At 43.2% G+C, this 15,980-nt stretch overlaps 1 protein-coding gene across 7 annotated transcripts in view; it reads right to left on the bottom strand.

Moving 5' to 3' along the window:
* The window catches only part of Elmo1 (engulfment and cell motility 1), a 531,134-nt gene that overhangs the window by 411,919 nt on the left and 103,235 nt on the right, over window positions 1-15,980 (bottom strand). For 3 of the 7 annotated variants that reach the window (XM_063233957.1, XM_063233956.1, XM_003470080.5), the window contains exon 2: window positions 14,174-14,324. The exons of 3 other annotated variants lie outside the window; for them this stretch is intronic. In XM_063233957.1, coding sequence (XP_063090027.1) covers window positions 14,174-14,251 — 78 coding nt within the window. In that variant the 5' untranslated portion in view covers window positions 14,252-14,324. Of the gene's footprint in view, window positions 1-14,173; window positions 14,325-14,564; window positions 14,684-15,980 lie in introns of those variants that run through there. One more of the 7 variants, XM_063233958.1, reaches the window with a different exon arrangement.

Genomic DNA, 15,980 nt, shown 5'->3' with positions numbered 1-15,980 from the left:
GGCTCACGTCTGCCCTAACACAGACACCACCTAAATGATGGCCTGGCTCCATCCAAGCATATGTATGTATCCATCTCAACTGCATTTAATGGCATGGGGGAACCACTCTTGAGATCATACAAGTGGACACACACCTGAGGAGCATTTAGGACGGTGAATTTTTATCAACCACTTGCTTCTCTCCATGTTCCCTCAACTGTGAGCTCTTGAATGATTTAGAAAAAGACTTCCTGGGACTGAGCCTCAGTTTCTTGTAACCGGAAGGGCACCTCTGCTCTCAACACTTTCTTTCTCCCTTCTGAAATGAAAGCAGAAACATTCCCTTGCACGCTGTGGTGTTGTGAAGATGAACCAGAATAATGACCTAAGACCCTCGGACTGGCACCTGCGACATACAGTAAAGTGATACGCAAGGTACTCAAAATGGGTCCTTTCATTTCCTATGGTCCCTGTTTGGACACTTCATAGAAACTTTAAAAAATGACTGGGTGAAGAAATTACATAAATGAATGAGTGAGTACCCCATTCCTCATTCTTCCACACAGCGATTCTGGCCCTCTCTGCTGCCTTTTGTCCCTGTGTCTTCCTGCACCTTATTCTTTTTCTCCCCTTTGGTTTTGGAGATTGCACGCAAGGCCTTCACACTGATTTAGATCTACAGAGCTGCTTTTTTAAGAGAAGGGCTTCCTAAGTCACTGAGTTTCCCAAACTGGACTAACACTTGTGATCCTTCTGCTTCAGCCTCCCAGTGTTGGCATGACAGGTGTGCATCCCAGGCCTTTGTCTGTTTATTTTCCTTAAACGCCTTTTTGTCAACCTGTTACACTTATCTGGAAGTCAGGTTGCCTCTAAGAAACTTCATCCTGACCAATTATTTAAGTGCCACATCCTCAAAAGGTGTGCAATTAATGACCACTGATTAAGAACTCGTTTCTTTTCCAGACTGTTAGCTTGTGTCCCTTTTCTGTGGTCTCTTTTGGAGGCTCCAGCAGGCAGCTAGAAGTGGCTCAGAGCTGGCAGATAAAACCAACGCCAGTTACCAACCTTCATCTGCCTTTCCACACAGCCATCATCTTTCTTCCTAATTGGAAAACTGTTCTACAAAGACTTAAAGTTTTTGGCCCTTATACTATTAAAAAAAAAAAAAAAAAAACAAGAAAGAAAGAAATCTTTCTCCACTGGCTTAAAGGAATCTGACAGATGCTTTATTCTGACACTTTGAGGTGGCACAACAGAAGACTCGGGATTTTTCCTTTGCTTTTAGAGATGGAAATCCATTGAACATATTCCGCACAGCAGTCATGACTAATGTTGGCCCAAGAAGAAAAGAACCAGCTTCCCGATGTCAGGACACCGTGGAGAAAGGGCGCACGTATTGACGGCAACTAGCTCGATGCGACTTGGGGAAACTTTAATGTACAAGAACCCATCCAGTCCCCACAGGTGCCCATGACATTATGTCAGTGACTCCAGTCTCCTGAACCCACTTTTATTCTGCTGTGCTCCTTGTGAGTCTGCTCCATACTTCGGAGTCAGGGACCTTTAAGCAGAGGAATCTGGTGTGCTCTGAGAGGGGGCGTGTACGGGTCCCAGAACCAGTCTAACTAGTCTGAAAGATAACGACAAAAACACTCCTGGGGCAAATGTAGCTGGCTTTTGCAGAGCAAGTATTTTGACAACAGTTCCAATGTGGATCACTGACTGGAGAACTCCAGTCATTGTCAAAAAGGCCAGAAGGGCTCACAACAGCCAACCCAGTGTAGTGACATCATGTTACTGCATTCTTTTCAAAAACTGAGATGAGAGGCAAAGCTACCTTTCTCTTGGCAAAAGATGATTTGTTCCAAGATAGGTCTACTAGAAAGGATGTCTTTCAAGCTTCTTGAAACTAATTAGATATAAGATTCTACCTAGATATGCAGTACAAATTTCCTTGTCATAAAAATCACTGAGCTAGGAAAATGAGCAAAGACATAAATAATAAACACTTAAATGCATTAGGGGGTTAAAGATGAGCAGACATACCTTCTCTTTCAGGTTGTCTAAAATCTTCTACTCAGTAGGAGCAGAATTTCCCTTTCATTGGAAGGGAAACTGCAATTATGGAAGGCAGACATACAGGGATGAATAAATACAAGCACTACTTGTATCAAGTGAGACTTTTTTGTGGTTCTCTTCACTAGTCCTTGACTATCTTATGTTGTTCCTGATCAGTATTGCTATAAATACGAGGAACAACTGCTTTCTCCCAAAACATCATTATCTCTGATAGCAACAGAGATCCTCTTCTACTGTATAAATTTTCCTTAAACATCAGTCGTTTCTAAACATTACCTCCAGGTGAGTCCAGACACCCAGCCAGGCCATTTCAGGTCACCGTTCCCTTACAATCAGGTGTCCGTTTTTATGTGGGGATGAATGCTTCCCACTGAGTCTTGTGGTCTGCTTACCTTCTTCATCCATATGAAATAATCAGATTATCAGTGTCAGGTTCACAGGCAGAAGGCTAACTGTATTCATGTGCACGGTTTGTAAGCAAAGGTAAATGGAAATGAGTCCCCACGTGACAGACAGGATGTTACCAGATGAGGTGAGCAGATAGGAGGCAGCCAGAGCAGCTCTGCAGGCCAAGTAGGTGGGGGTTGGATTCAAACACGGGATTATGAAGGCTCAGCAACTGTGGGGAAACTGTGATCGAAAGTAGGACAGCCATCAGAGAACTGTGTAAAGTGATCTGGCGGCAACGGAAGTATCAAGAAGGCAGTGCATGGTTTTGTTTTTGTCTACTGTATTCATTTCTATGCCCTAACCATTGGTCTCTGCATCTATGAGAGGATCATGTCGGTTCACCATTCTTTTCTTGGGTAAGTTGAGTGCTAGAAATTGGACCCAGAGCCTTCATGGTGATATACAATCCCAGTCCTTTTGAGACAGGGCCTCCCTACATCAATAAATTTCCAAACTGGGCTTGAACTTGTGATCTTCCTGCCTCAGCTTCCCAGAACGCTGGGCTTCCATACCTAACTCTTCTTTCTGTTTTGAATGGTTACGATCAGCTGAGAAATCTTGCCAGCAGGTAGTGGAAGGACATGTGCTTCAAAGTTTCAAGACAAATGTCCTATTACCAATGTAGTGGCAACTGGAGGCTGAATCACAGTCTTGAGGAATAATGAAGCAGGCTTTGCAAGAAGGACCTAAAATATGCAGTCAGTGGTCACATGCTTCCTCCAAACTCCCCTACCTTCAATGTATCATCAACCTAGATTTCTACTGCCCATCATCAGCTGGTCAGCCCTTCTGATGTAAAAACAATAACAATAGCTACAATTTGGGGGTGACTACCACATATGCCTCACAAATGGCATTATCACTGAGTCCATTTACTAATGAGAAAACTCTCTGAGGAGCTAAAGATATTATGTAACATGTTGAAAGCATCCAAGCATAGGTAACAGAGTCAATTTTTAACCTAGACCTAGTAATTCCAGAACTCATACTCTTTAACACCATCCTAAGTCTAGAATATTTGCTACCAAGAACAACAAGCCTAAGAATTCAGAGCTAAAAATTGAAGGGAAAGACATTAAAACTCTGAGGATCTTGGTCCCTGGCATATGGGAAGTTCTGGATAAATGTTATTGACAGAGGAGTATTTAGCATTACCATCAAAATAGCAGGTAATCCTTCATCATGCATTAACCAAATTTTTAAGAAATCTTACGCTAACACCGAAACTTGTGACAACATCTCCCCTTACAGGAGGAAAAACCCTCACTGCTTCAGCCTCTTCCCATGTTTAATGACCAAATCACAACCTCCAAACCAAGTTCTCTGCGACTCTCTACTGTCAAGGCTATGTCAACATGACTGCATATCAAACCATATATTCATAAAGCTCTCTTCCAGTTCTCAGTGTGTGTGTGTGTGTGTGTGTGTGTGTGTGTGTGTGTGTGTGTATCTACTGGTGTACTAGAATTACAACATCCAATGAGCATTACATCTTCCTTGTCTTTGGCATTGGTCCCCTGTCCTGCCAGTTCAATCTGAGGTGACTCTAAGGTTTCTTCTTTATTCTCCCTTTGGAAGCAGAAAAGCAATGAAAACATTTGGACTGCTTCAGGCATTTTTGGCAGAAGATAAGGAGGGAAGAGATGGCAATGTCCTATGAATGAATGGCTAAAAAGACAAGCCAAAAGCAAAAATGTCTAAATCCTGTACCCTACAGATAATTCATCATAAGTTTTTAGAAAAAAAGTGGCAAAAATTGGGTATGTTCTCTAACAGCAGGAGATTTTGCTGGAGGCTGAGCCCAATAAATTAGACAAGTTGGCCAGTGTGTCAAAACTCACAGGAAATAAGGAAAGAGATCCAGTTGACACCTGATCCATTTTCCTCTACCCATTTATAAGTTGTCCACAAAGATAATGAATCCACCTACATACTCCTCTAGTGGCATCTTTATTTTGGTAGATGTCACCACCATTTGTCCAGCTGTTCCGATAAGGAACCCTGGAATCATCCTTAACAGCTTCCTCTACCACCTATATAATCGCACCCCAGAGTCCAATGAAATGAGTCTTTTTTATACATCTCAGTGTGATACAGACTTCACCTCCCTCCTTCTTCTCTGAAACCACCCAAGGCCATGGAGTGGTCATTTCTTGCCTGAGAATGGACAGTACTAAACTATAAGAACTGTCTAGTTCTCTCATGCCACGCTGGGGAATGGCTTAGTCTACCACCATTTTGAAGATGGCTATGGCTTCTCATAAAATGCTGTGCTTTGACTCTGGATGGCTTATGGAGTACCCACATAGGTCTTCATAAAATCAAGTCATAACATATAGTAATACATTTAGAATACGTGGTGAGAGCAATAAAGGATGTCTCCCACATTCGCTCATTTTCATAATTAAACTGTCCATGCCAACAGACACAAAGACCGTAAAAATCTCATTCATTTTCTTTGCTCAACCAACATTTTCTATGAGCTTGCCATGTGCCAGGCACCATACAGTGTACGGGGTACAGAGCAGGTGCATGCAGAACTTCCTAGCATGAGCTAGAGCACCAGTAGGATGCCACAGATGTACCTAGCATGGCCCCTGCCTGTTCTGCACAGTCAGAGAAAGCTCACGCTAAGACACTTGTACTCTAGGATGGAAGAATGAACAGGACTTGGACAGAGAAAAGAGGGATACAATTCCCAGCTAAGAGAAAGGCTCTGAGGAATGAAGGAATTTGAGAAACAGGCGATGTGAGATGAAACCCACAGGAGGAAGCCAGGATCACTCTCAACAAGGCTGGGAAAGCAGCAAACTCTGGGAATCATAGGATTCCAGAAACCACAACAAGGAAACCTGGATTTCAAGCAGAAAAGCTACTGGCCAATGCCAAGCTGGCAGAGGGACCTCAGGGGAAGCAGAAGCAGAAGCCTGGAAGCCGTGGTAGTGCTACTGAAGTCACCCCACGCAGACAAGCTGGAGAGAGGCAGCAAGTGATCACGGGAGGGGGGCAGAAGCCAGAACCACCCGAGAAGGAGGCTCACAGGCCTGGCAGTGAGAGAGGCTGTGGAAGAGGAGGAGGAGCGTCCCATCATGCATCACGATGACGCTGCTGACCAAGAGAACCATGCAGGCCTTGGGAGGAGAAGTTAAAAAAGGAAAGTAGACAAGCATGTGTTTCATTTGCCCAAGGTGGGTTGCATTTCCACAGAGTTCTGGGTACACTGCACAGCATGTCAACACAGCCGGAGGCAAAGGTACAGGCTGACTTTATCTGAACCAAGCATCTTTCTGGGAGCTCAGGAGCCTCCTCCTACTGAGATGCACGTGCACAGTGTGGCTGAAAAATATGGTGAAGGCTCACATTTCATTTTAACGTTTGTTACAGTAAAGGACTGGAATCCCTCTACAACTACCCACCTGTCACTTCAAACACACTGTTCCCATCATTCTTGCCACTTTCTGAAGCAGTTCTGGAAATTGTCTTTCCTAGATGTCTTTTGCTGCCTTGATGTCCTCAATCAATTCAAAATTCTGACCTTTCATGGTCATTTTGTCTTTGGGGAAGAGCCAGAAGTTCCAGGGTGCCAGGTACATTGAATAAGGTGGATGAGGACACAGGAGCATATTTTACAAGCCTGCCTTTCCCTTTGATTGCATCTGACAACAGCTTTCACTTTCACCATATTTTTTTTTTTAATCACACCTCACAAAGGCTCTCAAGAAAGAGGACTTTCAGAACTGCTTTAGAAAATGGCCATCAATTGCCAGTTGACCTCACATGACAATGAAGCACAGGTGTGATGCCCATAAAAGGTTTTAGAAATATACAAGGTTTTAGTCACCAAATTTCAAGACAATACAGCTGATACAAGACTCTGCCCTGCCTTGCCCCAGCTTCCTTCCCCCATGGCGATATGGAGGAAGCAAAGGGTAGAGAACAGCCTCTCCTCCTACCTAAAAAGCAAACTAAACCGGGCAGCTCCTCTTCCAAAGCGAGAAGCAAGAGGGATTCTAGAGTTCATTCCTGCTCAATTAATCTCAGCCGTCAGCTGAGGAGAGAAATGTACTTGCCGGCTTTCTCTTCCAATGCTTGATATGTTCTAAGATCTTAGGAGGTTATACACACTATCCCACAAGAAGAATGAGCTAAACCAGAAAAGGAAGTACCCCCGTCACTTTATTTTAAAGGAAGTTTAAGAAATAGCTGTTACATTGCCAAATCCAACAGTTGCAAAAATCAGATGAGGGAAGACTATTCCTCCTCTAATTTGTTGCTACCTGTGGGGACAGTACAAAAGCAGACCATCCATAGGCTTTATCACAGTTGTCCTACGTGGCACACAGGGAACTTGTGTGACACAGCGGCACAGCACACTCCTTACTAAGGAAAGGCTCATAATGATTAGGGCCAGGTTTTCTGGTGGAGAGGTTGAGATGCTGCCTTTAAGGGACTCCCTGAGAGTTACCAAGAGAGGCCGAGGTATTGGCAGCAGATAGACGGAGACACATGGAGGGGCTCACAACAGAGATTTCCAGTGGCATGACCTTGATCAAAACAAGAATCCCTGCACCCTGAACCATACTTACTAAATAATCGCAGTAAAGTTCATGAGCAACTCTGATATGGAGCCAAGCTTGGGAACCCCAATCCAGTCTCAACAAGAAGAACTTGGGTCCACAGACCAGGGCACAGGCGGCAAATCTCCAGAGACATTTTTGACTGTCACATCAGGGGAAGGAGTGCCAAAGGCATCTAATGAATAAAGGCCAGGATGGGCCTAAGATGCTACCAAACCCAGGCCAAGATTTATGAGGCCCCATATAGCAGAGCCAAAATTAAGAAAATCTGATGTAATCTAATAAGGAATTTAAAAACAAACCGTAACAGTACAGGGTTATTTCATGAGTTCTGGTTTCTGCAGTACAAAGTTTGTACCCGGTTCTCTAGAAATTTGATCCACTTTCTTTATGCTGTGTACTCTTAACAGACTCATCTGAATTCAAGGCTCTTGATCTAGAGCTCAGCTATCTCTCAGTTTTCTTTTACCAGGCAGTCAGGACTTAAATGCCTTGGGAATTATGGTTTTTCAGGCCAAAGAGTTGGCCATGTATTCAAGGGAAAGTTTGTATTATTGGTTGCCTGAAACATGAGAAGCTCTTTCTATTGCATATACCAGACAGAAGAATTATAATTGGTTTTTAATGATTACCATTATGAAGCAGATCGCTGTGTGATTATCTCCCAGCATTACTATAACACTAGGAAGGATATAAATATTGTCGATTCTCCCTTACAAAGCACTACACTTGCTCCTGGTCATGTGTGAGATAATAGCAGAGCCCAAATTTGAGACTTTCTTCATCTACCTCAGAATCTACACCCTTGAGCACCAAGATGAACTGCCTGCTCAAAGAGTGAAGCTTCTGCCAAAGCAAAACCCTTCAAGGCTCTGTGGACTTCAGATGGGTTACTATGTCACCAAGAGCACTTCCCAGCTGTCCCCTAATTTTTTAAGGAAAAGCAGTCTGTGCTTCTGTCCCTGGGACTCTCACTGTGCCACTGGTGGGTGGGAAACAGCCGGTAGGAACACAGACAATGAAGAGACTAAAATTACAGAGCTGGCAACCAGAAAGCCAGGATAATTTAGCAAAAAAGCCTGAGTTAGCGTACGAAATAGCGCTGGATTCCAATCAGTGCCTTCTTAGCTGAGTAACACTGGACAAAGTAATGAACCTGTGAGTAATCACGAAATAGGAAATCTAAAGCCAGCTTTTCAGGGCTGTAGTAGGAATACTACTAAGAAGATCTAACAATGCATGGGTGGCACTTAGTGTGCACTCAGGACATAGCAGATGCTATTATTATCACCACGACTGTTATTAACATGCACACACGGAGTGAATCTCCATAGTGTCAAGTAGGAAAACCTGAATGTGCTTTACTCAATTAATGAGCTTTAAAAAGGTCTTGCGTAAACGAAATTTATGCACGTTGAATTATATACTAAATATGCTACAGAACTATGGTAATTGAAGAAAACTGCAGGCAAACAGTTTGTTAGTGCACACCCCAAAACATGTACACATCTGTGTTTCTATTGAGAAAAATAAAACCCCCACCTTTAGAGAGGCTGTTACAATGTTCTGTTTAGGGAATGGAGGATGAAGAATACCAATGCTTAATTTTTATCTGTTCAAAATTCAAGACTGCAGTGGATGCACAGATAGACATCAATGTTACTGGTTACTGGATATAGAGGTCTGTAACTCACAGGCTGACCACCAGGAGCTAAGAAGCTATTTCAAGAGATGTGAGCATGTGCACACACACACAAATATGAGGAAATGTAAATTACACTGCATGCAGAATGTATTCACTGCAAATACAAGCTACAGGCAAAGAAAATGGTTCAAGAAAACAGAAGGCTGGAGAAGTAATTGCGCTTTAATGGGATCACAAAAGGTTTGCACACATAGGCGTCTCCCCACAGAGCTCGGCAAAGCCAGGCTTTAGAGCAGCAGTGAGCCATGCAAGGAAGGAGAGATTCAAGCTGGCGTAATGTTAGAAGGAAACTCTGGGAGATGAGCAAGTGTGAATGTTCAGGGGCACGGTTCTACAGGAGCATCTTCCATGACACAGGAGAGCACTTGGGAACTGCACGCTGTGTTTGCAGAGCTCTAGAACCACGAGCGATGCTTGGGGACTGCATGAAGGCTGCAAGGCCAAGCCAAGGAAACTGACTCCAATCTCGAGATAACTAGAAAACTCCAGCATCATCTATGGCCTGTTTTTAATGGCACTAAACTTTTGTCCAACGAAACTTTTCTCCAAATCATTCAAATATAAAATGGGGCAACACGAAATGACCACAGTAGGAAGGTGCAAGGAGGGCAGAAAGTCCGTTGTACATAACCCTCTCAACTGTTTACAAAGCAGTTGAGACCTCCGGCTGAAACTGTGATGCTTCTCTCGCCATCTCCATTTGCAGGTTCCAGGGATCTGCACATCGACCTCCGCCAGCGCCTATCAGATGCACACACTTAGTAAAGACACAGAGGCCCTCACCTGCCCAGGTGACCTATTGCTATCTCTTCTCAAGCACAGATGAGATATGTCTGATCAGACAGAGGCACCTACTCCACAATTTACTAGGAGACATCTGGCTGTGAAGCTCGTACTCATTACATAGCCCTGGGGTAACAGCACTCAAACCCGAAGCCAGGTCACATTTAAGGACTGTTTCCCAAGCTGTTGAATCCCTGTACTGGATCCCTCTGATGCAATCACGATCCAGAGTAAAGGCACTGCTCCTGCAGACAGAATCAAACTCTCTGAAGCTGGGGCTGAGGCCGCACCTTCCCTGCAAGCTCCCTGGGTGATGTTGGGCACATTCAAGGTTGAGGACCACCAGTTTAAGTTGTGAGTCAGTAACACACATTGCGATTCGTGGCAGGGTATTCGTGGTTTCAGAAGCACATGAGGCAGCAAGGGCTAAGCCAACCTCTGACAACGCCTTTCAGTTCAAAAGAAGTCAAGTGCTTTTTAAAGGAAGCTGACATGCAGTGGGAGAGAGATGGGTTATGCAGAATTTACAGAACAAGGCAGACGATCAGGAGAAAGCTCAGGAGAGTCGTAATCATCGCCTGGACTGCACAGACCGAGCGAGAGCAGCAACTCTCTTGTTATGTTCTGATGCCATCAGAAAGCAGTGTCTGAAGTCAACACCACCATGAGTCTCCCAACAACTCCAGCTACTGCCATGCAATAGTCTGGGGACATAATCCTGTCTCTTTTTCACAGTACCACATCAGCAGAAGGCGTACGGTTTACCCGCTTTAGCTTTAGTTCAGTTTATGGAGGAAGTGAGGGCTAGGGTTCTCTCCCAGTCTGTCTCTGAGTGACTAATCATGAAATTTCTCTGACTGCAACAGTCTCCTCTGTAAAAACAGAATAATCTCCAAAAATGAAAGAAAACCTCATGTGCCTCCTAGGATGATGCAATGAGAAGGTTATAAATTCATTTCTCTGGCATTTTTTCTACCCTGAATACAAAACCCGAATCAAATATAAAATGTTGGTAAGTGTCTGGCAGAACATCAACCCCAAAGACTTCCCATAAAATAGCTGTCCTGTACTTCATAAACAAGATAAAGACTGAGGAGATGCTCCAGATCAGTGGAGACCAAAGGGATGTGATGATAAATACGTGATCTGGATGGGCTATCGGCCTGAAGAGAAAGCAGCCATAAAAGACTTCACTGGGACAAATGATGAAATACGACTATAAACTGCGAATCTGATGACAACGTTACACCAGTGTTCCACTTCCTGGTTTTTCTAGATGTACTGTAGTTAAGTAAAAGCAGGACTGTTTGTCCCTTAAATATACACTGAGTATTTAGGAGAAAAGGAAGAGGCAGGGCCCTCAAGATTCCCACAAGTGGTTCAGAAAAAGTGTAAGTAAGGAATTCTTTGAATTATTCTTGCAGTTTCTCTATGATTGAAATTGGATCAGTGTGAAATAACTCCCTCAAAGCTGCCTGGCCATGAAAAAGAAGAGAAGCTGTAGCAACTGTCAAACATTCAGAAAACCAAAGAAATGCAACAACTAAATACAAAGTGGTTGGCACTCCCAGATTGGCTTCTAAAGCAAAACGAGGAACATTCATGGAAAAACTGGCAACATTACAAGGAAGTTTGCAGTTAATTAATATACTGAGGCAATGTTCAGTGTTCATTCCTTTTTTTTTTTCCACCCTTGATACTGGGAATTTGAAAAAGGGCCTTCCCATGGCACTGAGGTATGTCCCAGTTCTTTTTACTTTTTATTTTGTGACAGAATCTCACTAAGTCACCAAGGCTGGACTCAAACTTGAGATCTTCCTGCTTCAGCCTCCCAAAGTGCAAAGATCAAAGGTGTGCACCACCCTGCCAAATTTGACAATGTTTATTTCTTAGTTTTGAGAAATTCAAGATTTGTTAAGATACTAACATTAGAGGAAACTGAGATGAAAGAATAAATGTAAAGGTATACAATTGTCATAATTTTCTATCAATGTAAAATTATTTCACAGTAAAAATACTATTTTGAAAAAAATTACCAGTACATATGCACATTTACATATATCAAGGGTCATTGCCAAAAGCAGAAAGCTACTCTGGTATTATGGTGTCCTGGGATTTAATCTCTAGCAGTACCAAAAGAAAGAGAAGAAAAGCAGAAATTCCCAAATTCCACTGTCCATGGTTGAATCAAAATTGAATCATCAGAACAAATGGACCCACCAAGAACATTTATTTAAACAAGTGACCCAGTTCTGATGAGCACCCAGACTGCAGACAGCAAGTACCCAGTTAAGCAACCCTCTCAGACTGAGCTATGCCCAGGAATCCTCCTGGAATCTTGTCAAAAATTAGCTCTGAATCAAGAGGTCTAGGTAAAGACCTGACATTCTGCATTCCCAGTAAGCACCAGGGGACACCAATTATCTGCTCCTCAGCCCACCAGTGCCAGGGCAAAGCAACCCAGGACAGAGGCCTGGCTCCACCTTGTGTAGAGCTCACAAGGTTGAGGGTGGCTGCACATGTGTGAGAGACCAGCTTCTGCCTTGTAGAAGTCATGCTTTTCTTACAAGGTGTCATCAGAAAACATAGAATGTACTCAAATTTTTTAAAATATCTTACAGCAAGACACAATGCCAAAATTTAAACTTCTCCGCCTCACTTGGAACACACTTAGCCCACCATTCTTGCTACTTTCTGAAGCAGCTCCGGAGTCCTCTTTCATGAGTGTCTTTAGTTGAGTTGGTAAAGCTGCCTTTATGTTCCGAAAGGACTTCTAATGTTGACCTACTGTGGTCATTTAGACTTTGAGGAAAAGCCAGAAGTCACACAGCGCCAGACGAAGCGAGTAAGGGGGATGAGGACACGTCTCTTGTTTTTATGAGCCTGCCTTTCAGTTGGCTGACACTGGGCAGCAGTATTCACCATATTATTTCAATCACACTTCATAATGACACTGACCAAATGTAATCCTAACTTCACTTGTCTGCACCAAGCACCCCTAGAAATATTTTAAGGTAAAATCAAACCACACTTGAAACAGGGTATCTGTGGCCTGACAAGCTGCATGTGAAAGTACTCAGCATACTCACTCTATTTGTAGGCACTGTTTCTAGAGTCACAAACAAAACCACTTCAAAGATCAGTTTAAATGACAGCAAATATGATGGTCTAAGGACATCTTTTTTGACAGCAGTCCCTGCTATGATTTGGGTCAAGATGTTGCCCCAAAACCTCATGCAGTCATTCAGAAGTGGCTGCACCTAAGGTGTGTGATGCTGGGATTAAGAGTGTGTGATCAGATCAATGAGTGATTTGGCACTGCCCTAACCCCAGTAGCCTAGATAGAATATAAAAGGGGTAGAAAGACATTATAAGGTCATTTGTTACTTTTGCTATCTTCTGCTGCCATGAGTAGTTGCCCCTCTGCCATGTGTCACCCTACCTTAGAGCCAGCAGACTACAGACTAAAACCTCTACAAACTGTGAGCTAAATAAACCTTCCCTCCCTCAATCTTGGCCACTAGATATTTGGTCTCAGCAACAGAAATGCAACTAAAAGAATCCCTCCAATGTACTCTTTCTTGCATTCAAGTTTGAGCTCAGCTAATTCTGGTTGGACCTCTATAGTTTATTTCAAGGATTCCTTTGGATTCACAGTGGTCTTCAATCAGGCAATACAAACTTACCAGGAAAAACTATAAAGCATAATTATAAGGTAGTATGAAGAACATAAAGGTCAGAGTTGCCATGGTATTCTAATTTTGTAAATGCAGAAAGCAATTGAGAATCCTGTATTATATGCTTTTTGAAATCAATAATGGCATATTAAGTCTTGCCCCTTATTTCCATCAATCATTTGCTCTACAGTGACTACAGTAATGTAAGTACAAAAATAACCTTCCTGACATAATCTATGATCAAATGGTAATGAGAACCATACCAAACAATTATCAAGACCCAAGCTAAAGGATTGCCTTATGGGTAAAATCATTCTTCTCAACTTCTTGCTATTTTTTCATTTAATAAACATTTACTGAGGATGTATAACATGCCAGGCAATACACTAGACACATGGTAAATTGTACACTAATAATAAAACTACAATTGGCTGGGATTCAAGACTGAGCCTTGATACTAATTTCATTATGACGCTGTTAATGTAAAAAAGTACCAGTGTATCTGGCAAATGCATCTGCAAAAACAAAAAAAAAGGAAGGAGAAAAATGATTCAAAAACTTAAGTTTTGTGTGGCCTATGTTTAAAAAAAAAATCTGCATATACTGTATTCCTGGGGGTCAAGGAGAGAGGGTTAGGGAGGCAGGGCCAGAGAGGACTCCCCTGTGTCAACTGCTCTGTGTCCAATCAATTCTCCCTCCCCCTCCCTCCCTGCTTCAGACACAACCGGAACCTACGCTGCAAAACATAAAAATGCCACACATCGCCACTCTACGTGGTACAGAAATCAAACTACATGGTAACTATTATTTTCAACACAGCCAGAGAGAGAGAGCAAGGGGGAAATTGCCAAGTCTATACAAACATTCCAGGATAGAGCGCATACGGAAAATAGCCACACCAATATGCAGTCTGCGTTACTAACCTGATCGATCTCCATGAGTTTGGGGAAGGCGCCCGGCCATTCTATGGCCACCTTGACGATGTCCACGGGTGGCGGCATGGTAAGCCCCAAAGATATCCAAAGCCAGTGGAATCTGGGATCCTATGGCGTGGACGGCCCCACGTGTCTACACCTAATGAGCAATGACAAAAAGAGAAAGAGAAGTCGCTCGGTGCAGATGCAGGGTGATTTTGCTATATCACTTCCTGTTTGCACTGGGTGGTTTGGGTACAAGAAAAGCTGCCTTTGGCGCCCGGGTGCTGAAGACACCCGCGGGCTCAGCCAATAGCACCACAGGCTCCTGAGGAAACCAGAAAGAAGAAAAAAGAAAGGATCCTGCAAACACTCTGGATTCAGAGCCCTGAGTATCCACCTTAATTCTCTGTGGAAAGCGGGCGGCCCCTTTCCACGATTCTGCTCTAGACAGTGCCCTGGGTCTGAATGAGCAAGGCTCACTCAGTCCAGACACCATGTGAACGCCTGGCCCCAACAGTCTCCGGAAGGACAGATTGCCCAGGAAGTCAGGGGCAGGAAGCAGCTTTTATTTAAAGCATTCTCTGTGTGTCACAAATAGACCTCCACACTATGGCAACCAGGATATCATGAGGAAGGAAAAACCCCCAAGAGTTCACACACATGCACACACACTCCCTCCCCGTGCCCAGGTCTCACAATGTGTCTTCCACGGTCTGAGTATACACACGAGCATAGATCGGCATTCAGAACACACCTGCAATTCTCATTTGGAGGAGCAGTGTGGCTCACACGAAGGAAGTGAGGATTATCCTGTCCTGCCTCTCCGATTTCTTTTAGCTTTTTAAAGCTAAAAGACATGGACATGTATGAAGAAAGATGTACAAGGTACCGTCACTCACCCTCAATGTCACAGCCCCATCTAGAGCCTCCAGTCACCAATTATCCAAAGACCCAAAGTTACTGATTTCTTATGCGTCCCTCCAAAAGTCCTTCAGTGTGGAAACCAAACACAAAAATATTCATTACATTTTTCTCCTTCTTTACTAAAAAAGCAGCATTGTACACCCTTTTTTCCCCATTTGCTGTATCTACTATATCTTTGTAAGTTACTACAAATAGATCAACCTCGTTCTTTTCACAGCTGTAGAACTTGCTCTCTACTGTGATAATTCCTCCCCTTGGCTATTACAGAAAAGTTTGCGAAGCTTCATCTTCTGCATACATAATTCTGCACATAATTCTGTAAAAGAATATCCTGCAACATATTCGCAGAAGTTTTATTGCTGGTCAAGGAGCATATTAATCTTAAGTGTTGATAGCCATTTTCAAACACTCCATTGCATGGTCCTGGATCATACTCTCTCTCTCTCTCTCTGTAGCCATGCATGAACCATGTATATTCATGCAGCCTGGCTAACAGATGCAATTTTTGCAAACTACACACAGGTTGAAAATTATATGTCTCAAGGTACTTTTGATTTGCATTTTTCTGATAGTAAGTGAGGATCAATGTAAAGAGAGAAAGTCACAGCTACTCTCTCATGAAGCATCCAAATCTTTTGGCCTGTTCAGCAAGATTGTTGGTCTTTAAAGAAACTGAGCTCTGTTAGAAGATTTTAATCGAATACGTGCAGCTAGCTCTTTGTCAGACCAGACTAAACTTTGTCAGTTTCTGTTCCAGATCTCCCTGACAGCTGAACATCACTGAGATACAACAGACAGCAGAGTTAATAATGGAAGCTTCCCTGAAAGTGGTGCTTACATAAATAACTAACTTGGGCAGGGCTGGCAAGCAGAGGAAATGAACCCAAAC

The sequence above is a fragment of the Cavia porcellus genome, unplaced genomic scaffold, assembly GCF_034190915.1.
Source record: "Cavia porcellus strain 051 isolate PalLab524CR breed Dunkin Hartley unplaced genomic scaffold, mCavPor4.1 scaffold_23, whole genome shotgun sequence".
Classification (NCBI taxonomy): domain Eukaryota; kingdom Metazoa; phylum Chordata; class Mammalia; order Rodentia; family Caviidae; genus Cavia; species Cavia porcellus.
Note: the sequence above shows the minus strand (reverse complement) of the source record. Positions and strands in the feature narration are given on the sequence as shown.